Genomic DNA, 17,104 nt, shown 5'->3' with positions numbered 1-17,104 from the left:
TCCAACTCTGTTTTGGTCCCTAGCCCCACCACACCCCACCCCCCGCATCCAAAACCACCTCTCTTCCTGAATTCCAGCTCTTCCCGAAACTGGGCTGCTCAGCACTTCAGGGTCCTACAGCAGGCATATCCTTACCATGAAACAGAAGTCACCTGCGTTGATAATGCCGTCGTGGCATAACAAGGGGTCACTGACCTCATGAAGGACTCCTCTACACGCACAGCTCTGCAGACCTGGGAGAGTCGCTTGACCTTTGCCACATCTCCTCCCCCAATTTTCTGGATTGTGATTCTTCAAAAGTTTCAAAACTTTCTCTTAAAATTTGTTATGCTGTCTAGTAATAACAGTAACACAGTCTTTCTTTTTTTCTAAAACCCTTTCACAGACAGTTGCTCAACTATTCTTCACCACAATCTTATAAATCGAGTAAAGGACTAATATCCTCACCACAAGACGAGGAAATTAAGACAGAGAATTGAAGAGACTTGCTTAACATCTGGAAAGTCATCTAACCTCTACCTCTATTATCTCATTTGATAACTGTGGGGTTTTTTTTTGGGGGGGTTGCTTTTTAGGGCTGGACCCTTAACCCACTGAGCAAGGCCAGGGATCGAACCCACCACCTAATGGTTCCTAGTCCAATTAATTTCTGCTGTGCCACAATGGGAACTCCTCATTTGATAATTGTTATTGGAGACCCACGTTTAAGCCAATTTATCATTATTACAAGCCCCCTGAGAAGTCATTCCCTCTACCTCCACGGAAGGTCCATGGAAGGGACCAAAGGAGAACAAAACTTATTTCTCTCCTATCAAATAAATAAGTGAATAAATCCATGGAAAACTCCCCCTTCCTTCTCTGCTTATCTGCCTAGTTAGAAACTGTAGTGCAAGACAAAAAACATTTAGCTATCTGGGAAAGCTCCCAGGTAGAAAGAAGTTGAGGCCAGAGACAACTGATTTCTTGTCTGTAAAGACTTGCTAGAGTCATCTTAATGTAAGAGAAAGACTGACTACATGTAGCAAGAAAGAGGTAACTTTTTCTTTTTTTTTTAAGTTTTATTGAATTATAGTTGATTTACAATGATGTGGTAATTTCTGCTGTAGAACAGAGTGATTCAATTAAGAAGTGACATTTTAAATGTAAAGGACTCAACTTTGGAGAAGGCTCTGATTGTTAGATACTTCTACATTTGGTGAAATTTGGATTTGTTTCTTCAGAGATCCTTCAGAGATATTATGATTTGAGTTTCTCAAGACTGTAATACTCGGGAACCCAAGACTCTCAAGTTTCTAAAGGCTCTAAAACCTTGTAAATCTTGGAGCTCCTGTTGTGGCTCAGCAGTTATGAACCTGACTAGTATCCATGAGGAAGTGGGTTCAATCCCTGGCCTCAGTGGGTTAAGGATCCAGTGAGCTGTAGTCGCAGAAACAGCTCAGACCCCCAGTTGCTGTGGCTGTGGGGTAGACTGGCAGCTGCAGCTGGGATCTGACCTCTAGCCTAGGAGCTCCCATATGCCTCAAGTGCAGCCCAAAAAAGCAATCAATCAATAAGAACTTGTAATTCTTGTGGAACAATTTTACAAAAGGAAGATCAAGTTGTGGACTAGCCAGTTCTTGGCTATCTTTCTTTCTCTACCTGCCCTACTTTCAATCTGCTATTCACTTAAAGTTCCAAGTGTTTGAATGCCTTTTGGAAAAATATGAAAATTACGGCACATTCATCCATGGAATACTTTATACTATGTATTCAATGAAAGTGACTAAGAAAAATATTTAGTTTGTGATAAACAGAACTTTATACCGCATTGCCCCAGTTGTGTTAAGATACACACATACACAAAGAATGACAAAAATTAATCATGATGATTTCTGGTCGGTGGGATGGCATTTCTATTTTCCTTATGCTTTTTCCAACATCTCAATTTTTTAAGTTGTTCATATATACATATAATCACATTTGAGATCAAACGCGTTAAGCCACACCTGTCACCACAAATTTAATCTCCCAGTTGGCATATAGAGATGAGTCATCTCAATAGTGAGGGAGGGGCCAGTTGGGCTCTGAAGGGGAGGAACAAGCCCTGGATAGGTTGGGGACTGATCAGCTCAGTTTGAGGTTCAACCCGGAAGCGCTGACGGTGGCACCCTACCGGGCAAAATTCTGCTGCAAAAACTGGGAAAAACGTGGCAGGAGCAACGCGCCAGCAAGGCCCGCCTAGCCCGAGTTGCCCCCGTGGCCCTCCGGCCCACGCCCCTGGCAATGCCCCGCCCCTTGCCTCTCCCCATTGGTCCGCCGAAACTCGTTTGGCCTCCAAGGCCCGCCCTCCGGGAGAGGTCCCTCCCCCACTTGCGACAGGAGCAGCCATGCTGAGTGTGGCGGGATGGAGGAGGGTGGGGCGTTTGCTCTTTGGCTTCTGCTTAGACCTTCCCAGTGTTTCTCTTTAGTCCAGGGTCATCCGGACCCAAAGGAAAGAGCCATTGGTAGCAGGGTTTTTGTGTGAAGAGCAGAGGTCTCTTGCACTAGTCCAGTTCCCTGGAGGCCGGGGACTTCTAGAGGTGATGTCATCCTCAAAGCTTTCCAAGGTCCTAACGCCCTGCGGTTAGGAGCTCAGAACCACTTAAAGTCAGATTCTCAGAGATAGGAAGAGAAAAATCTTTTCTGCTTTGTCTTTCCAATAGGAAAGCTCAGTGCATGGTGGAAAGTGGGCAAAAAATGTTTGTAGAATGAATAAATGACTCTGAGAGAACATACTTGAAACTGAACTGGTGTATGGACACTGGTGGTGGACTGCCAAATGTCATTTTCCGACGTTTCCTCCTTTTTACAATTTTTTTTTTTTTTTTTTTTTTTGGCTGGGGGGCGGGCAGCACCCATGGCATATGGAGGTACCCAGGCCAGGGGCCTAACCCAAGCTGCAGCTACCGGCCACAGCCACAGCAACTCAGGATCCCAGCTGCATCTGTGACCTACAACACAGTCCATGGCAATGCTGCATCCCCAACCCACATCAAACCCAGGTCCTCATGGATACTGGTTGGGTTCATTACAGCCGAGTCACAACAGGAACTGTAACAAAATTGTGTTAGAAAAATCCATATCCCTCCACATAGCCATACACTTTTCTGTTAATCAGAGTAATTCCATTTCTCTTGCCAGTGACAGATTTAGGACGGATATGTGAAGAAATTCTGACCAGTAAGATGTAATGGGGCGTCTGCTGGGGAGATTCTAGGAAAATCTTTTCACTTATAAATAGAGATATGTGGGAAGTTCTCATTGTGGCTCAGTGGTTAACGAATCTGACTAGGAACCATGAGGTTTCAGGTTCTATCCCTGGCCTCGCTCAGTGGGTTAAGGAGCCGGCCTTGCTGTGAGCTGTGGTGTGTGTAGGTCGCAGACTCGGCTTGGATCCCACGTTGCTGTGGTTCTGGTGTAGGCCTGCGACTGCAGCTCCAATTGGACCCCTGCCCAGGGAACCTCCATATGCCTTGGGTATGGCCCTAGAAAAATACAAAAAGACCAAAAAAAGCCCACACCAAACCCATAAATAGACATATGTGGAAGCATTTTGTTTCTTTGGACCTTAGAGTGTCTAAAAGCGTCAACTTGAACTATTTTTTTTTTTTTGTCATTTCTTGGGCCGCTCCCGCGGCATATGGAGGTTCCCAGGCTAGGGGTTGAATCAGAGCTATAGCTGCTGGCCTACACCAGAGCCACAGCAACGTGGGATCCGAGCCGCGTCTGCAGCCTACACCACAGCTCATGGCAATGCCAGATCCCCAACCCACTGAGCAAGACCAGGGATCGAACCCGCAACCTCATGGTTCTTAGTCGGATTCGTTAACCACTGAGCCACGACAGGAACTCCGTCAACTTGAACTATTACAGCCACCTTGTGATTATTGGGGAAGTTAATATCTAAAGACAAAATCAGTATACTGAGGAAAGCAGAACAGAAAGACAGAAAAAGATGGTCTTTGCAGACATTGCTGGATGGAAATGAATCAACTCTGAAGCTGTCCTCGCATGGGACTTCTTTAGGTGGCTTTCCGTATTGTTTAAACTATTTAGAGTTGAAGTTTGTATTTCTTCCAGCTAAAAGGTTCCTAACTGATAATGTTAGTAAACGGATAACATAGCAAACAACCTGTGTCTCTCTTTTTTTTCTTCACTAGACTGCAGTGGCGTGTGGACAAGGGGCACATGTTGACCCTGTGGTCATCTCTATGGTCCGTGTTGGACTCCAGCTGCAATGCAGATGTTCTGGCCAAGCCTCCGCTGAAAAGACCATTTGCACACAAACCTCGACAGTCTCAGACCTGGGCAATTAAAAACAATAATTAGCATGTCAGATGAAGACAGGAAAACAGATTTTAGGATCACCGATATGGAAACTTCTTGCTTTTACTCATGAAAATAATGAGAATTTTCAGCCTGATTCTCCTACTCAGGAGAATGCTGGCATTTTCAGACAAGGGGAGAGTCCCAATAGTAATGATATTCCGGAGAGCTGAAGGTATATATTGACACTTGTTCTTTGTAGTTATTAAAATATTTGTATACAAGTTTCGGTACTTTTACTTTTTTCTCCTCCTTTTTAATCTATTCAAGCTCTGCCAGTGTGCCAAGATGCAACTGAGATTTCACCCTTTCCATAAACATAATGCATCATGAGGTAACTCTCTCTCCTCTAATCTCTTACACAAGTAAATTGCCTTTATACTTTATTTGGCAATTGTGAGAGCTCTGTTTATAGTTTTGAAATATTGTTCAAATCTTTATTAATTTTTTTCTAAAGCTTTTGAGGCCTATGCTCGTGGCATATGGAAGTTCCCAGGCTAGGGATCCAATCCAAGCTGTAGCTGCCGGCCTACACCACTGCCACAGGATTGTGGAATTTGAGCCATGTCTGCAACCTACACCAACAGCTCAGGGCAACGCTGGATCCTTAACCCACCGAGCGAGGCCAGGGATCGAACCTGTGTCCTCATGGATGCTAGTAGGGGTCCATTTGGAGCTGTAGCTTCCAGCCTATACCAGAGCCACAGCAACACAGATCCAAGCCGCATCTGTGACCTACACCACAGCTCATGGCAATGCCGGATCCTTAACCCACTGAGTGAGGTCAGGGATCAAACCTGAAACCTCGGTCGTGGTTCCTAGTCGGATTTGCTAACCACTGAGCCATGACGGAACTCCTTATTTTATTTTTTATTTATTTTTATTTTTATTTTTTGCTTTTTAGGGCCACACCCAAGGTATATGGAGGTTCCCAGGCTAGGGGTCTAATCAGAGCTACAGCTGCCTGCCTATGCCACAGCCACAGCAACGCCCAATCCGAGCCACATCTGCGACCTACACCACAGCTCATGGCAATGCCAGGTCCTTAACCCACTGATCAAGGCCAGAGATCGAACCCAAAACCTCATAGTTCCTAGTCATATTCATTTCTGCTGCGCCACGACAGGAACTCCTATCATAATTTTAATTTCCAAGAAAGACTGTTTTTGTTTCAGTGTTCCATTTTTAAAAATAGAACCTTGCTCTTCCCTCACAACTGCAATGACTTTCCTTTTTTTTTCTTTTTGCCAGTTTATCGGTTTTGTTTTGTTTCATTTTTTTGTTTGTTTCTTTTTGGCCATGCCCCCAGCATGCAGAAGCTCCCAGGCCAGAGATCCAGCCAGAGCCACAGCAAAGACAATGTCAAATCCTTACCTACTAGGCCACCAGAGAACTACTATTCTCTTTATTTCATATTGGAGGTTTTATGAAATGTATGGTGAACCTTCACAGTTTGTTCAGATTTCAGAGAAGCATCAAACTAATTGGAAACCCAATGTGAGAGGAGGGAATTTATTGATTAGAAGCGTTCATTATGGGATGATTTGGTGGTGAACTGCCTTTTATAGTTACTTCTATACTGAGAATTTACAGGTCCTTTCTCTGGAATGTTTCAGCTTTTCTACAGAAAGATCTTTTCATTTCTTTTTCAGGCTTATAAGGTGCTGCTGGTGTTATGGAAAGTGCTTAGATAGAGGTCACTGGTTATCAATCCCCATTTGTCTGAGGGCACCTCACCCTAGTTCTCTATTATGCCTGGTTTATGGGTCTAGAACCTCATGTGTTCCATTCTTCCATAGACAGGGAAAGGTTTACAGCTACTGTCTATGCAGTCTTTGATCCAATTCCCTTATGTGGGCCCCTTTCCTACCTACCTTCTGTGGTTCCAGGGGCTTCCCATACCTGAGCCCTTCTGCTTGGCTGGTTGACTTGCTTCTTGTTACTTTCCCCTTCGGTAAGGACTTATCCTCTATTTAATAATAAGTACCTATCCTCTATTTAATCAGTTACCATTGATTTATCTTTGTCTCCCAACTTAAAATATTATGGCTGTGAATTAGAGATGTCAAAGCCAGAGTTTGCATTTTTACTGTGTGTGTGTGTGTCTGTGTGTGTGTGTGTGTGTGTGTGTGTGTGTGTGTGTGTGTGTCTTTTTGGGGCCGCACTGGAGGCATATGGAAGTTCCCAGAACAGGAGTCGAATCGGAGCTGTAGCTGCCAGCCTACACCAGAGCCACAGCAACACAGATCCAAGCCGCGTCTGCGACCTATACCGCAGCTCATGGCACTCCCGGATCCTTAACCCACTGAGTGAGGCCAGTGATAGAACCCGCAACCTCACAGTTACTAGTCGGATTCTTTCTGCTGCGCCACAAAGGGAACTCCTGCATTGTTACTTTTTAATTCTCATTTGCAAACAATTTCTGAAAAGGAAGGAGGCAGAAACAACTTTAATCCACCATCCTAAAACTGGAAGTTTGTTCAATTTTTCTGAATGGTGTCGCGGCTTGTTGTCTCATTGGATGGTGTCAGCTTACAAACTGCTGCAATGATTTTGATCTCTTGACTTTTATATAAATTTCAAAAATCTGAAGAAATGGTCATTAAAAGATGGTTTCTCTTGGTATCTTAGACAAGTTACGGTTTGGCTGTACGGCCAGTTGGCATTTCAGTACAAATGTCATTGGTCTCGTTTTTCTGCCCTAAGATGCTCTGTTCTTTATAGAAACAGCAGTGGAAGCAACTGTTCTCTTTTACTGTGAGAGTGATGATCTCTTAGTAGCAGGTGGAGTGATTCATTCTCCTGCACATCTTAGAGGAGACTTTATTATTTGTGGGGGGTAGAGGGTGGGGAGAAGGGAGCTCCAGCAATGTGTCAGGTATTACACATTCTGGACTAGCCTAAAAAGCAGCAGCCTCTTCCCCCAGTGCAGTTGCAAAGCCTAGATGGAACACCTCACATCGGAGGCTCTGGGGAATCACATTATTCATAACAAGGGCCATGATTCACATGAACAGGACAAAATGGAATTATCAAAAATAGATGCTGTAGATCAATCTGTAGCAAAAATATCTTCTGACTTAGCGTATGAATCGGCCATAATCACAGGAAGAACCATTCCATTGACGTTCCACTGGCTTCTCCTCCACCTTGACTGAATACCCTTTATCATCCTCCCACAGCACAGGCTTCTAGGTCAAGGTGTTTGGAAAACAGCTTTTGACATGATGCTTCCCACATCTTTTTGTTTTCTTGTAGTCTTTTTGAAGTGAGACTTGCTTAAGCATACCTTGTGTTAATCGTGCTCATTTAATTGGTCACCTCGAATTATTGGGCCCTTGTCATTTTTATCCTTAGTATATTGACTCACTATTATTTTTAAGTAGCAATGATTCTAATCACCTGCAGAGTAGGCTAGAAGGGCTTCACGTTTGATAGAACTTGAATTCCTGCCAGAGCTGTTGTTTGTTTCAAATATGAGCAATACGATTTCAGTCCTTCTACCTGGGCAGTTTTTCTTCTTTAGCTGATTTCCTGCCTCTCCAAGAGAAATAAATCCTTCTTAGGGAGGAGTAAACAGAAAAAGGCATTCAGGCTTGGTAACCATTACTGTGTTATGTATATATAAAGACACCGAGCATTGAGGGCCCTAATGATCAAGGAATTGTGTGAGGTGCTTTAAGGGATCTAAAGGTGAGATTGCCAGATGCTTTCAGCTGCAAGTGACAATGACAATGACAAAGACAAATTATGAGGAAATTATTAAATATAAAGACGTTTATTATTTTTCTAAAAAGAAATCCAGAGGAAGGCCAGGTCCAGGGTTGGCACAGTGGCCCAGGGATGCCTTTTAGATTTTGCTTAGCCATCATCAGGAGGGTGGCTTTTTTCTTCAGGATTGTATACTAATGCTCACAAGAAGTCTTCGTTCTAGATGTCACATCCTTACGTAACCACATACTATGGCAGAAACATGGCAGTTTTTTCCTCATCCATCTCTTCTTACTAAGAAGGAAAATTTATCTCTCTCCCATTTCCTTTGTCTCCCACTGGCCTAGATGCAGTTAGGCACCTAGAGTTTAGTTGAAGGGAATTTAGAGGCACCCAACTATAGTTTGGAAAAGTATCTGTCATTTCAAGTATATATTGTGGAAGTGTGTGTGTGTGTGTGTGTGTGTGTGTGTGTGTGTGTTGTTGTTGTTGTTGTTGTTGTTGGGTAGGAAAAAATTAGTGCCGGCCACAGGGTAGAAGATGAAATCTTAGTCCTCCCTCAAGACATTTTTTGTCTCTGGGAGCAGAAAGGTGAGCTCTAATTACACTGCAATTTCTGTGTGTTAGATTCCTGGTCATACTCATGGGCTTCAAATGAACAATCCTATCTATCTAGCTATCTAGCTATCTATCCATTTATTTATTTGGATGCACATGTGGCATGTGGAAGTTCCCGGGCCAGGGATCAAACCCATACCACAGAAGCAACCAGTACCACAGCAGTGACAAGGCCAGATCCTTAACCTGCTGAGCCACCAGGGAACTCCAATAATCCTTTTTAAGTTGATCAAAGAAGACTATTTTAGGTACTTTCCCTTTGGAGCTGCCAAGGACGTCTTCTCCCATTTCCCCCTGTTTTCAGTTGTAAGATCTGATCTGAGCATCTTTTTCATAAGCGGTCTTAAAGTATGTGGTATTTATTTACGCCACATGATTTGAAGGGACGTTCTCTTTCTCCCAAATGCTGCTGCCCTTCCATCTCCACATGTCCAAATCCCATTCCCCTTTTGAAGAAAACTAAAATAGTCCCTCTCCTTTATGTATGCAGCAAATATCTGTTGCATGCTTACTATGGAGCAAGCCCTCTGCAGGTGTTGGTGATAATGACCTCATGAAGCTTACAGTCAGGTGAGAAAGACAATATAACACTTAAGTGACAGGGAGCAGTAGGGTACAATGGGAGGACAGGCAGAGGTACTTAACATTCTTAGTGGGGATGGGGGCAGACAGGGAAATCCCTTTGAGAACTTTTTTTTTAAGCTTTTTAGGGCTGCACCCACGGCATATGGAGGTTCCCAGGCTAGAACTACAATCAGAACTACAACTACCAGCCTACACCATAACCACAGTAAGCCAGAATCTTAACCCTCTGTGCGAGGCCAGGGATCGAACCCACAACCTCAAGATTCCTAGTCAGATTCATTTCCACTGCACCACCATGGGAACTCCCCTTTGATAACTTTTAAAAGATGATACCTGAAGAATGAGCAGATACCGGGACAAAGAAGGGAGACGCGAGAGCCGAAGATAAAGAGAAACCATGGAGATGGAAGTATTGGTGAAGCACCCTTGAAAAAGGCCTCTTTAATTCTTCCCTTTCCCAACTCATTTCTCCATTTGATGAACCCCATAACACATCATATGCAACTTTTAGACCATAAGATCTCTGAAGACAGAACATATGACTTACACAGAACATTTGATAAACAGGAATTTGGCTTTCGAGAAGGAAGCCATATATGCGTCAATGCAATATGTTAGGTTAAAACATTAAAAACATCTGAGGTAAGAGGTGGATTATATCACACCTCTTCAAAACGATAGAAATAGCCTTACCTGTCTAGGTGGTTACAGAGGCGAAAGCAGCAGGAAAGAATTGATTCATAAAGTTCTGGAGGAAGTACAAAGTAATTATAGTTCCAGTAATTATCGGATGCTGCTTTCAAGGCTATTTCAGGAAACATAATGAAAACCTGGTACCCATCAGAAAGAAAAAATAGCCACTCATTTTATTTGCAGAGCTTTTCTTTTTAAACACTTTCTTGGTATTTGCTGTTCTTTGTGTGTGCCAGGGTTCTGGGTTACCAGTGGGGAGAGCCTTATCGGAGCTACCTTTAAAACCAAATATTAAAAAAAAAATCAAATAACAATGTCATGACTCAGGTTTTTACTGTTTCTTTTTCCTTTCCTTTTTTTTTTTTTTCCCCCCAGCTGCTCATGGCATGTGGAAGTTCCTAGGACAGGGATGCAGGCTAGGAATGGAACCCTTGCAACAGCAGTGATCTGAGCTGCTACAGTGACAGTCTGGAACCCTAATCCATGGAATCACAAGAGAACTCCTTGCCATTTCATTTTAGACGCATGCTCTAAAATTTTTCTGGTACTTGGCTGAGCAGAACTGGAGGTGAGTAAATTTTGATAGAGAGGGAGGTTTGGGGATATAGATGTTGTTGTTAGTTTTTTTGGGTTTTGTTTTTGGGTTTTTTTGGTCTTTTTAGGGCTGCACCTGTGACATATGGAAGTGCCCAGGCTGGGGTGGAACCAGAGCTGTAGATGCCGACCTATGCCACAGCCACAGCAATGCAGGTTCTGAGCCAGGTCCTCGACTTACACCGTAGCTCATGGCAATACCAGATCCTCAACCCACTGAGCGAGGCCAGGGATCGAACCTGTGTCCTCATGGTTACCAGTTGGGGTTCATTACCACTGAGCCACAACGGGAACTCCTATAGCTGTTGTCTTGATAGGCCAGAATAGATGAAAATTTAAGAATCTCTCTTCCTCCCCTTAGTTTATTCTATTTCATTTATCAATTCATCCTTGGGTTGGAGAAAGCATTTGTCTGATCCTTCCATTTCTATAGCTAAGTAAATAATAACCTCCCCAAATGAGAAAATATATATAATTGTGTTTTGTAAATGGCAAGGCACTATAAACAAATTTAAGGACTTATTTTTTATGATTAATTAGGAAGTATTTTTTTAACTTTTTAAAATTATAGTTGTTATAATATGCCAATTACTTCTGTACAGCAAAGTGATCCAGTCATATATTCCTATATATGTATATTTTTCTCTTATTATCTTCCATCGTGGTCTATCATAAGAGATTGGCTATAGTTCCCTGTGCTACACAGTAGGACCTCATAGCATATCCATCCTAAATGTAATAGTTTGTGTCTACCAGTCCATTCCTCTCCCTCCCCTCTCCCCGTTGGCAACCACAGTCTGTTCTCTAAGTCTGAGAGTCTGTTTCTGCTTTGTAAATAGGTTCACTTGTGCCCTATTTTATTTTTTTTTATTTTTTTAAATTTTTATTTATTTATTTTTTTTGCTATTTCTTGGGCCGCTCCCACGGCATATGGAGGTTCCCAGGCTGGGGGTCTAATCGGAGCCGTAGCCACCGGCCTACGCCAGAGCCACAGCAACGTGGGATCCCAGCCGCGTCTGCAACCTACACCACAGCTCACGACAACACCGGATCGTTAACCCACTGAGCAAGGGCAGGGACCGAACCCGCAACCTCATGATTCCTAGTCAGATTCGTTAACCACTGCGCCACGACGGGAACTCCTTGTGCCCTATTTTAGATCCATCATGTAAGTGATATCATATGCTATTTGTCTTTCTGATTTCACCTAGTATGAGAATCTCTAGTTGCATCTATGTTGATGCAAATAGCATTATTTATTCTTATGGCTGAGTAGGAGTCTATTGTATATATGTATCACATCCTAACCCATTCATCTGTCAATGGATATTTAGGTTGTTTCCATGTCTTGGCTATTGTGAATAGTGCTGCAGTGAACCCAGGGGTGCATGTATCTTTTTTCCCCCCTGTTTTATGGCTGTGCCTATGGCATATGAAAGTTCCTAGGTTAGGGGTCAAATCAAAGCTGCAGCTGAGGTCTACACTATGGCCATGGCAACTCTGGATCCAAGCCACATCTGTAAACTGTGCTGCAGGTTGCTGCAATGTTGGTTCCTTAACCCACTGAGAGAGGCCAGGGATTGAACCCCCATCCTCATGGATACTATGTCGGGTCCTCAACCTGCTGAACCAACCACAATGGGAACTACATGTATCTTTTCGAATTATAGTTTTGTCCAGATATATGGCCAGGGGTGGGATTGCTGGATCATGTGGTGGTTCTATATTTAGTTTTCTGAAGAATCTCCATACTCTTTTCCACAGTGATTGTAGCAATTTACATTCCCGCCAACAGTGTAGGAGGGTTCCCTTTTCAACTTGGAAGTATTTTTAATACCAGTGTTTAAAAGTGGAGTTATTGTGGCTCAGGGGTTCCCATTGTGGCTCAGGGGTTAACAAATCCCACTAGGAACCATGAGGTTGTGGGTTCGTTCCCTGGCCTTGCTCAGTGGGTTAAGGATCCCGAGTTGCCTTGAGCTGTGGTGTAGGCTGCAGACGTGGCTTGGATCCTGCGTTGCTGTGGCTCTGGCGTAGGCTGGCAGCTACACCTCCGATTAGATCCCTGGCCTGGGAACCTCCATATGCCACGGGAGCGGCCCTAGAAATGGCAAAAAGACCAGAAAAAAAAAAAAAAGAAAGTGTCCTTTTCAAAGATAAGTATTGCTTTTTCAAATGCTGTCCCATATTATGGTTAGTTGTGGCTGAAGTATGGTAAGGTGTGGATGCTGAAGTCTCTAATTTGATAATTTTTTTTTTTTTTTGGTCTTTTGTCTTTTTGTTGTTGTTGTTGTTGCTATTTCTTTGGGCCGCTCCCGCGGCATATGGAGGTTCCCAGGCTAGGGGTTGAATCGGAGCTGTAGCCACCGGCCTACGCCAGAGCCACAGCAACGCAGGATCCGAGCCGCGTCTGCAACCTACACCACAGCTCTCGGCAACGCCGGATCGTTAACCCACTGAGCAAGGGCAGGGACCGAACCCTCAACCTCATGGTTCCTAGTCGGATTCGTTAACCACTGCGCCACGACGGGAACTCCTAATTTGATAATTTTTAACATTTATATTTTTTAATAAATTTTTTTGAGTTTTATATTAACAGAAAAATTGAGCAGATGGTAGAGAAAATCTCCATAAACCTCTCCTCAGCCCAGTTTCTTCTATTATTAGTATCTTTTGTTGTTGTTGTCTTTTTGTCTTTTTAGGGCTGCACCTGCGGCACATGGAGATTCCCAGGCTAGGGGTCCAATCGGAGCTGTAGCTGCTGGCCTACACCACAGTCACACCAACGTGGGATCCGAACTGAGTCTGTGACCCACCCCACAGCTCACAGCAATGCTGGATCCTTAACCCACTGAGTGAGGCCAGGGATCGAACCCGCAACCTCATAGTTTCTAATTGGTTTCGCTCCTATTATTAGTATCTTATATTAGCATGATACATTTGTTACAATTAATGAAGCAATATTGATATATCACAACTAAAATCTATATTCAGATTTCCTTAGTCTTTGCCAAATGTCCTTTTTCTGTTCCCGAATCCAATTCAGGTTAAAACTTAAAAGTTTAATTATCATGATAGTTATATCCATATTACACTTAACTGTCATGTCTTTGTGGGCTCCTCTTGAGTGTGACATTAACCTTCATTCTTGGGGTCATGAACTGGGTTGAAAAATCTGATGAAAAGTATGGATTCTGTCCACAGAAAAATACACATATTGTAGACGTGTAATTTAAGGTAGTTCCACCAATAGCAGATTCAAAAGGGATTTGAATCCTTTAGGAGGACTGGGTGATCTTTAAAATGTCCACTTCAGGAGGGAGTTCTCACTGTGGCTCAACAGTAACAAACCTGACTAGTACCCATGAGGACTTGGGTTCAATCCCTGGCCTCACTCAGTGGGGTAAGTATCTGACGTTGGCATGAGCTGTGGTGTAGGCTGCAGACTCAACTTGGATCCCGTGTTGCTGTGGCTGTGGCGCAGGCCAGCTGCTGTAGCTCTTGATTTGATCCTTAGCCTGGTAACCTCCACATGCCACGGGTATGGCGCTAAAAAGCCAAAAAAAACAAAAACAAAAACAAAAAACAAAAAAAACCCCAATAAATAAATACAATATCTACTTCAGGAATTCCTGCTGTGACTTAGTGGGTTAAGTACCCTGCCTTGCCTCTGTGAGGATTCGGGTTTGATCTCTGGCCTTGCTCAATGGGTTACGGATCCTACAAAGTGGAAACCTCCAGGGTAGATCTCAGAAGCAACTAGGATCTGGTGTGGCTGAAGCTGTGGCATGGGCCTGAATTTACAGCTCCAATTCGACCCCTAGCCCAGGAACTTCCATACGCCACAGGTGTGGCTGTTAAAAAAAAAAAAAGCCCACTTCATCAGGGGCATGCTCTACCACGAATTTGTTGTGTGACCTTTTTGCAAACTTGTTTTCCTACCTGAGCCTCAGTTTTACCCTATGTTTACATGATATCTAAATCCTTTTCGATCACAGTAGAAGGTGGGCTCACCTGGGCTGGCCCATCTGAGGAAGAGAGGTTGCTAACAGAAGGCCAAGCCACATCAGGCCAAGGATGGTCTTATCAACTAGCAGGTTGCAGAAGTTCAATGGGGGAAAAAGACAAAACCTGGCTTCAATTTTACTGTTCTGTGGGTTTTGTAAGTCATTTCCTTCCTACGAGCTTCAGTTTCCTCATCTGTAAAAACGTGGAGGCCCTGCTTCTGGTAGTTATGAAACTCCTGGGAGCAGGAGTGGAGAATGTACCTAGGAGGGTATCATGGCAGGAATTATAAGAAGAGGTTGGAGAAGGTGGGGGCATAGGTGAAGTGGGGCTCGCAGGAATCTGAGGCAGGGCTAAAGGCTCAGAACTAGGAACCTTCTAAACACCTTAGTACTCTCTGACTTCATCCGCTCTTGTAGGGGTCAATTCCACCTCCACGCCGGCCCCGCCTCCACCCCGCTTCTCTCTGTTCTCCTCCCCTCAGGCTCGGACGCGCCACACTACACATGGCCGCCACTGTGAGACACTTTCCACCGCTCGAGGGCAGCGAGCGCGCTCTCGCGCCGCCACCTCATTCCCATCCTTGCCCGCCCTTGACCTCTTCCGATTGGCTCATCGTATAAGTGACGAAAGCGCTCCTTACTCCACCCTTTGGGTTCCTCCAGGCTCCACCCCACCTCCCCGCTTCTCCCGACGCGAGCGTACACCTAACCACCCCCGGTCTCCGCTGCCGCGGAGCCGGGAAAGCAGGCTAAACCAGGAAGACGCCGTCTGTGGCGCGCACGCGCACGCACGCACGCACGCACGCTGGGGCTGGCGGGGCGGCAGGCTCGTGCCCGGGCTCGCCCCGCGCCGCGCCACAGGCTCGCGCACTCAGCAGGTTGGGCTGCGGCGGCGGCAGCTGAGGCGCTGAAGCGCTGCGTGTGAGAGGTCCCAGGCGCGTCTGCGGCTCCGGCTCCTCCGCCCTCACCCCAGCCTCCGAGCCGGGTGCTGAGAAGGGAGCCGCTCTGGCCTTCGGACCCCTGAGCACTCCCCTGGCTGCTTCCGACACCGCCTTCGTTCCCTTCCCAGCCTCGGGCCTCGCTCGGTGCTAGGCGGCTCTGAGGGGAGGCGGCGGCGACGGCTGCCTGTCTGTGTCGAGGGGCCCTGCCCTCCGGTCTTGCTCCGCTCCGGGCCCTGCAGCGGCCGAGAGAGCTGGGCGCCCGCCCATTCTCTAGCCTCTCCGTCCACTGCTTGGAGCCGCGTCGGTCCGGGAGGTCTTTGGGCTGAGGCGGCGCAGCTCCTCCGGCTCCATCATGTCCGCGGGCGGAGACTTCGGGAATCCGCTGAGGAAATTCAAGCTGGTGTTCCTGGGGGAGCAGAGCGGTGAGTGCGCGGCTCCCCCACTCCTGGCAGCTGGCCGCGGCTTCCCCGCACCGCCCCCAGTGCGGCCCTTCGGCCGCGGAGGCTGCTGCGGCCCTCGCGTTCGCCCTCCGCCCCCTGCCCCGGCCCCGCGTCGGCCGCCCCCTCGTCGCCCCCCGTGCTTCCTCGCCGCGATCCGTCGGGCGGATTTTGCCCCTTCTGGCCCCGACTCCGCCGGCTCCTCTCCCCGCAGCCCGGCCCTCCCCTGTCGACGTGCCCTCCCCAGTCCTCACCCCGCCCAGCCTCCTGTCCATCCCTTTCTTCCTCCGGTCTCCGTCGTCTCGCCAGCTCCCGCTCCCTTCCTTGAGCCCCACCCTTGTTCCTCGCTCTGATCCCGGTCGGTCAGCCCTGCGAGGCCCACCGGCGGGACCCGGCTCTTTGGAACCTCGCGCCGGGAGGGGGGATCTGGGCGTTGTTTTCCCCAGAGGCTTGGCCCTGAGAAGTGCAGATCTTCTGGAAGGTGGAAAGTGGGGAGTCCTAGAAAATTCTTGGATTGTTTTCACCTGGGTGGGGGGTTGGCCTGGGTTCCAGAGGGTCCACGTCGGCCTTGGAGGCGACTTGAGGATGGAGTGGTGGGGGAGTGAGGGAGGGGCGGCGGCAGTGGCGATTTTTACCCGATGGGCTAGGCTGCGGCTTGTTGGAAAACCTCGTTTTCTTCTCCTGACTTTCATCCTTGACGATCCTTTTGGCCGCGTGGATGCTTTTCCAGTCTCTGCCAGGTGCTATGTCATGATCGTTTTACTTGGAATTTTTCACATCTCACCTCTCCTTTTTCTGTTTTAACACGAAGCGGGGTCTGATTCTCCTCACAGTGGAGCAAACAGGAATTACTGGGGAAATGCTAATTATTCCATTTCTTTTTGAGTATTTTCCAATGATAGATTGAGGATTCCTGTGAGAGAAGGCTTTAGGATAACGAACATCTTTGTTTTGTAGGATTTCCTTTGGGGTCAGGGAGTAAGAGAGAGAGAAGAGATGGGTTTTTCATCTGGTTATCTAAGTTAGATAAATACATGATACCATTTTGGCGAAATGCTTCTTTTATGGTTAATATTCCACTGTATCTGATGAGTAAAATCATTTGTTTACCTGACCATGCTTCTGCCGTCATTGTACTTTGTGTTAGATAAAGGTCCTTACTTTGTGTTAGATAAAG

General features: G+C 46.0%; 1 protein-coding gene across 3 annotated transcripts in view; it reads left to right on the top strand.

Annotated features, from left to right (window-relative positions):
* The window catches only part of RAB6A (RAB6A, member RAS oncogene family), a 61,312-nt gene continuing 59,426 nt past the window's right edge, over window positions 15,219–17,104 (top strand). The window contains exon 1 of one of the 3 annotated variants that reach the window (XM_005667096.3): window positions 15,219–15,912. In XM_005667096.3, the coding sequence (XP_005667153.1) occupies window positions 15,843–15,912 (70 nt within the window). In that variant the 5' untranslated portion in view covers window positions 15,219–15,842. 3 annotated transcript variants of the gene reach the window in all.

The sequence above is a fragment of the Sus scrofa genome, chromosome 9 (genome assembly GCF_000003025.6).
Source record: "Sus scrofa isolate TJ Tabasco breed Duroc chromosome 9, Sscrofa11.1, whole genome shotgun sequence".
Lineage (NCBI taxonomy): Eukaryota > Metazoa > Chordata > Mammalia > Artiodactyla > Suidae > Sus > Sus scrofa.
Note: the sequence above shows the minus strand (reverse complement) of the source record. Positions and strands in the feature narration are given on the sequence as shown.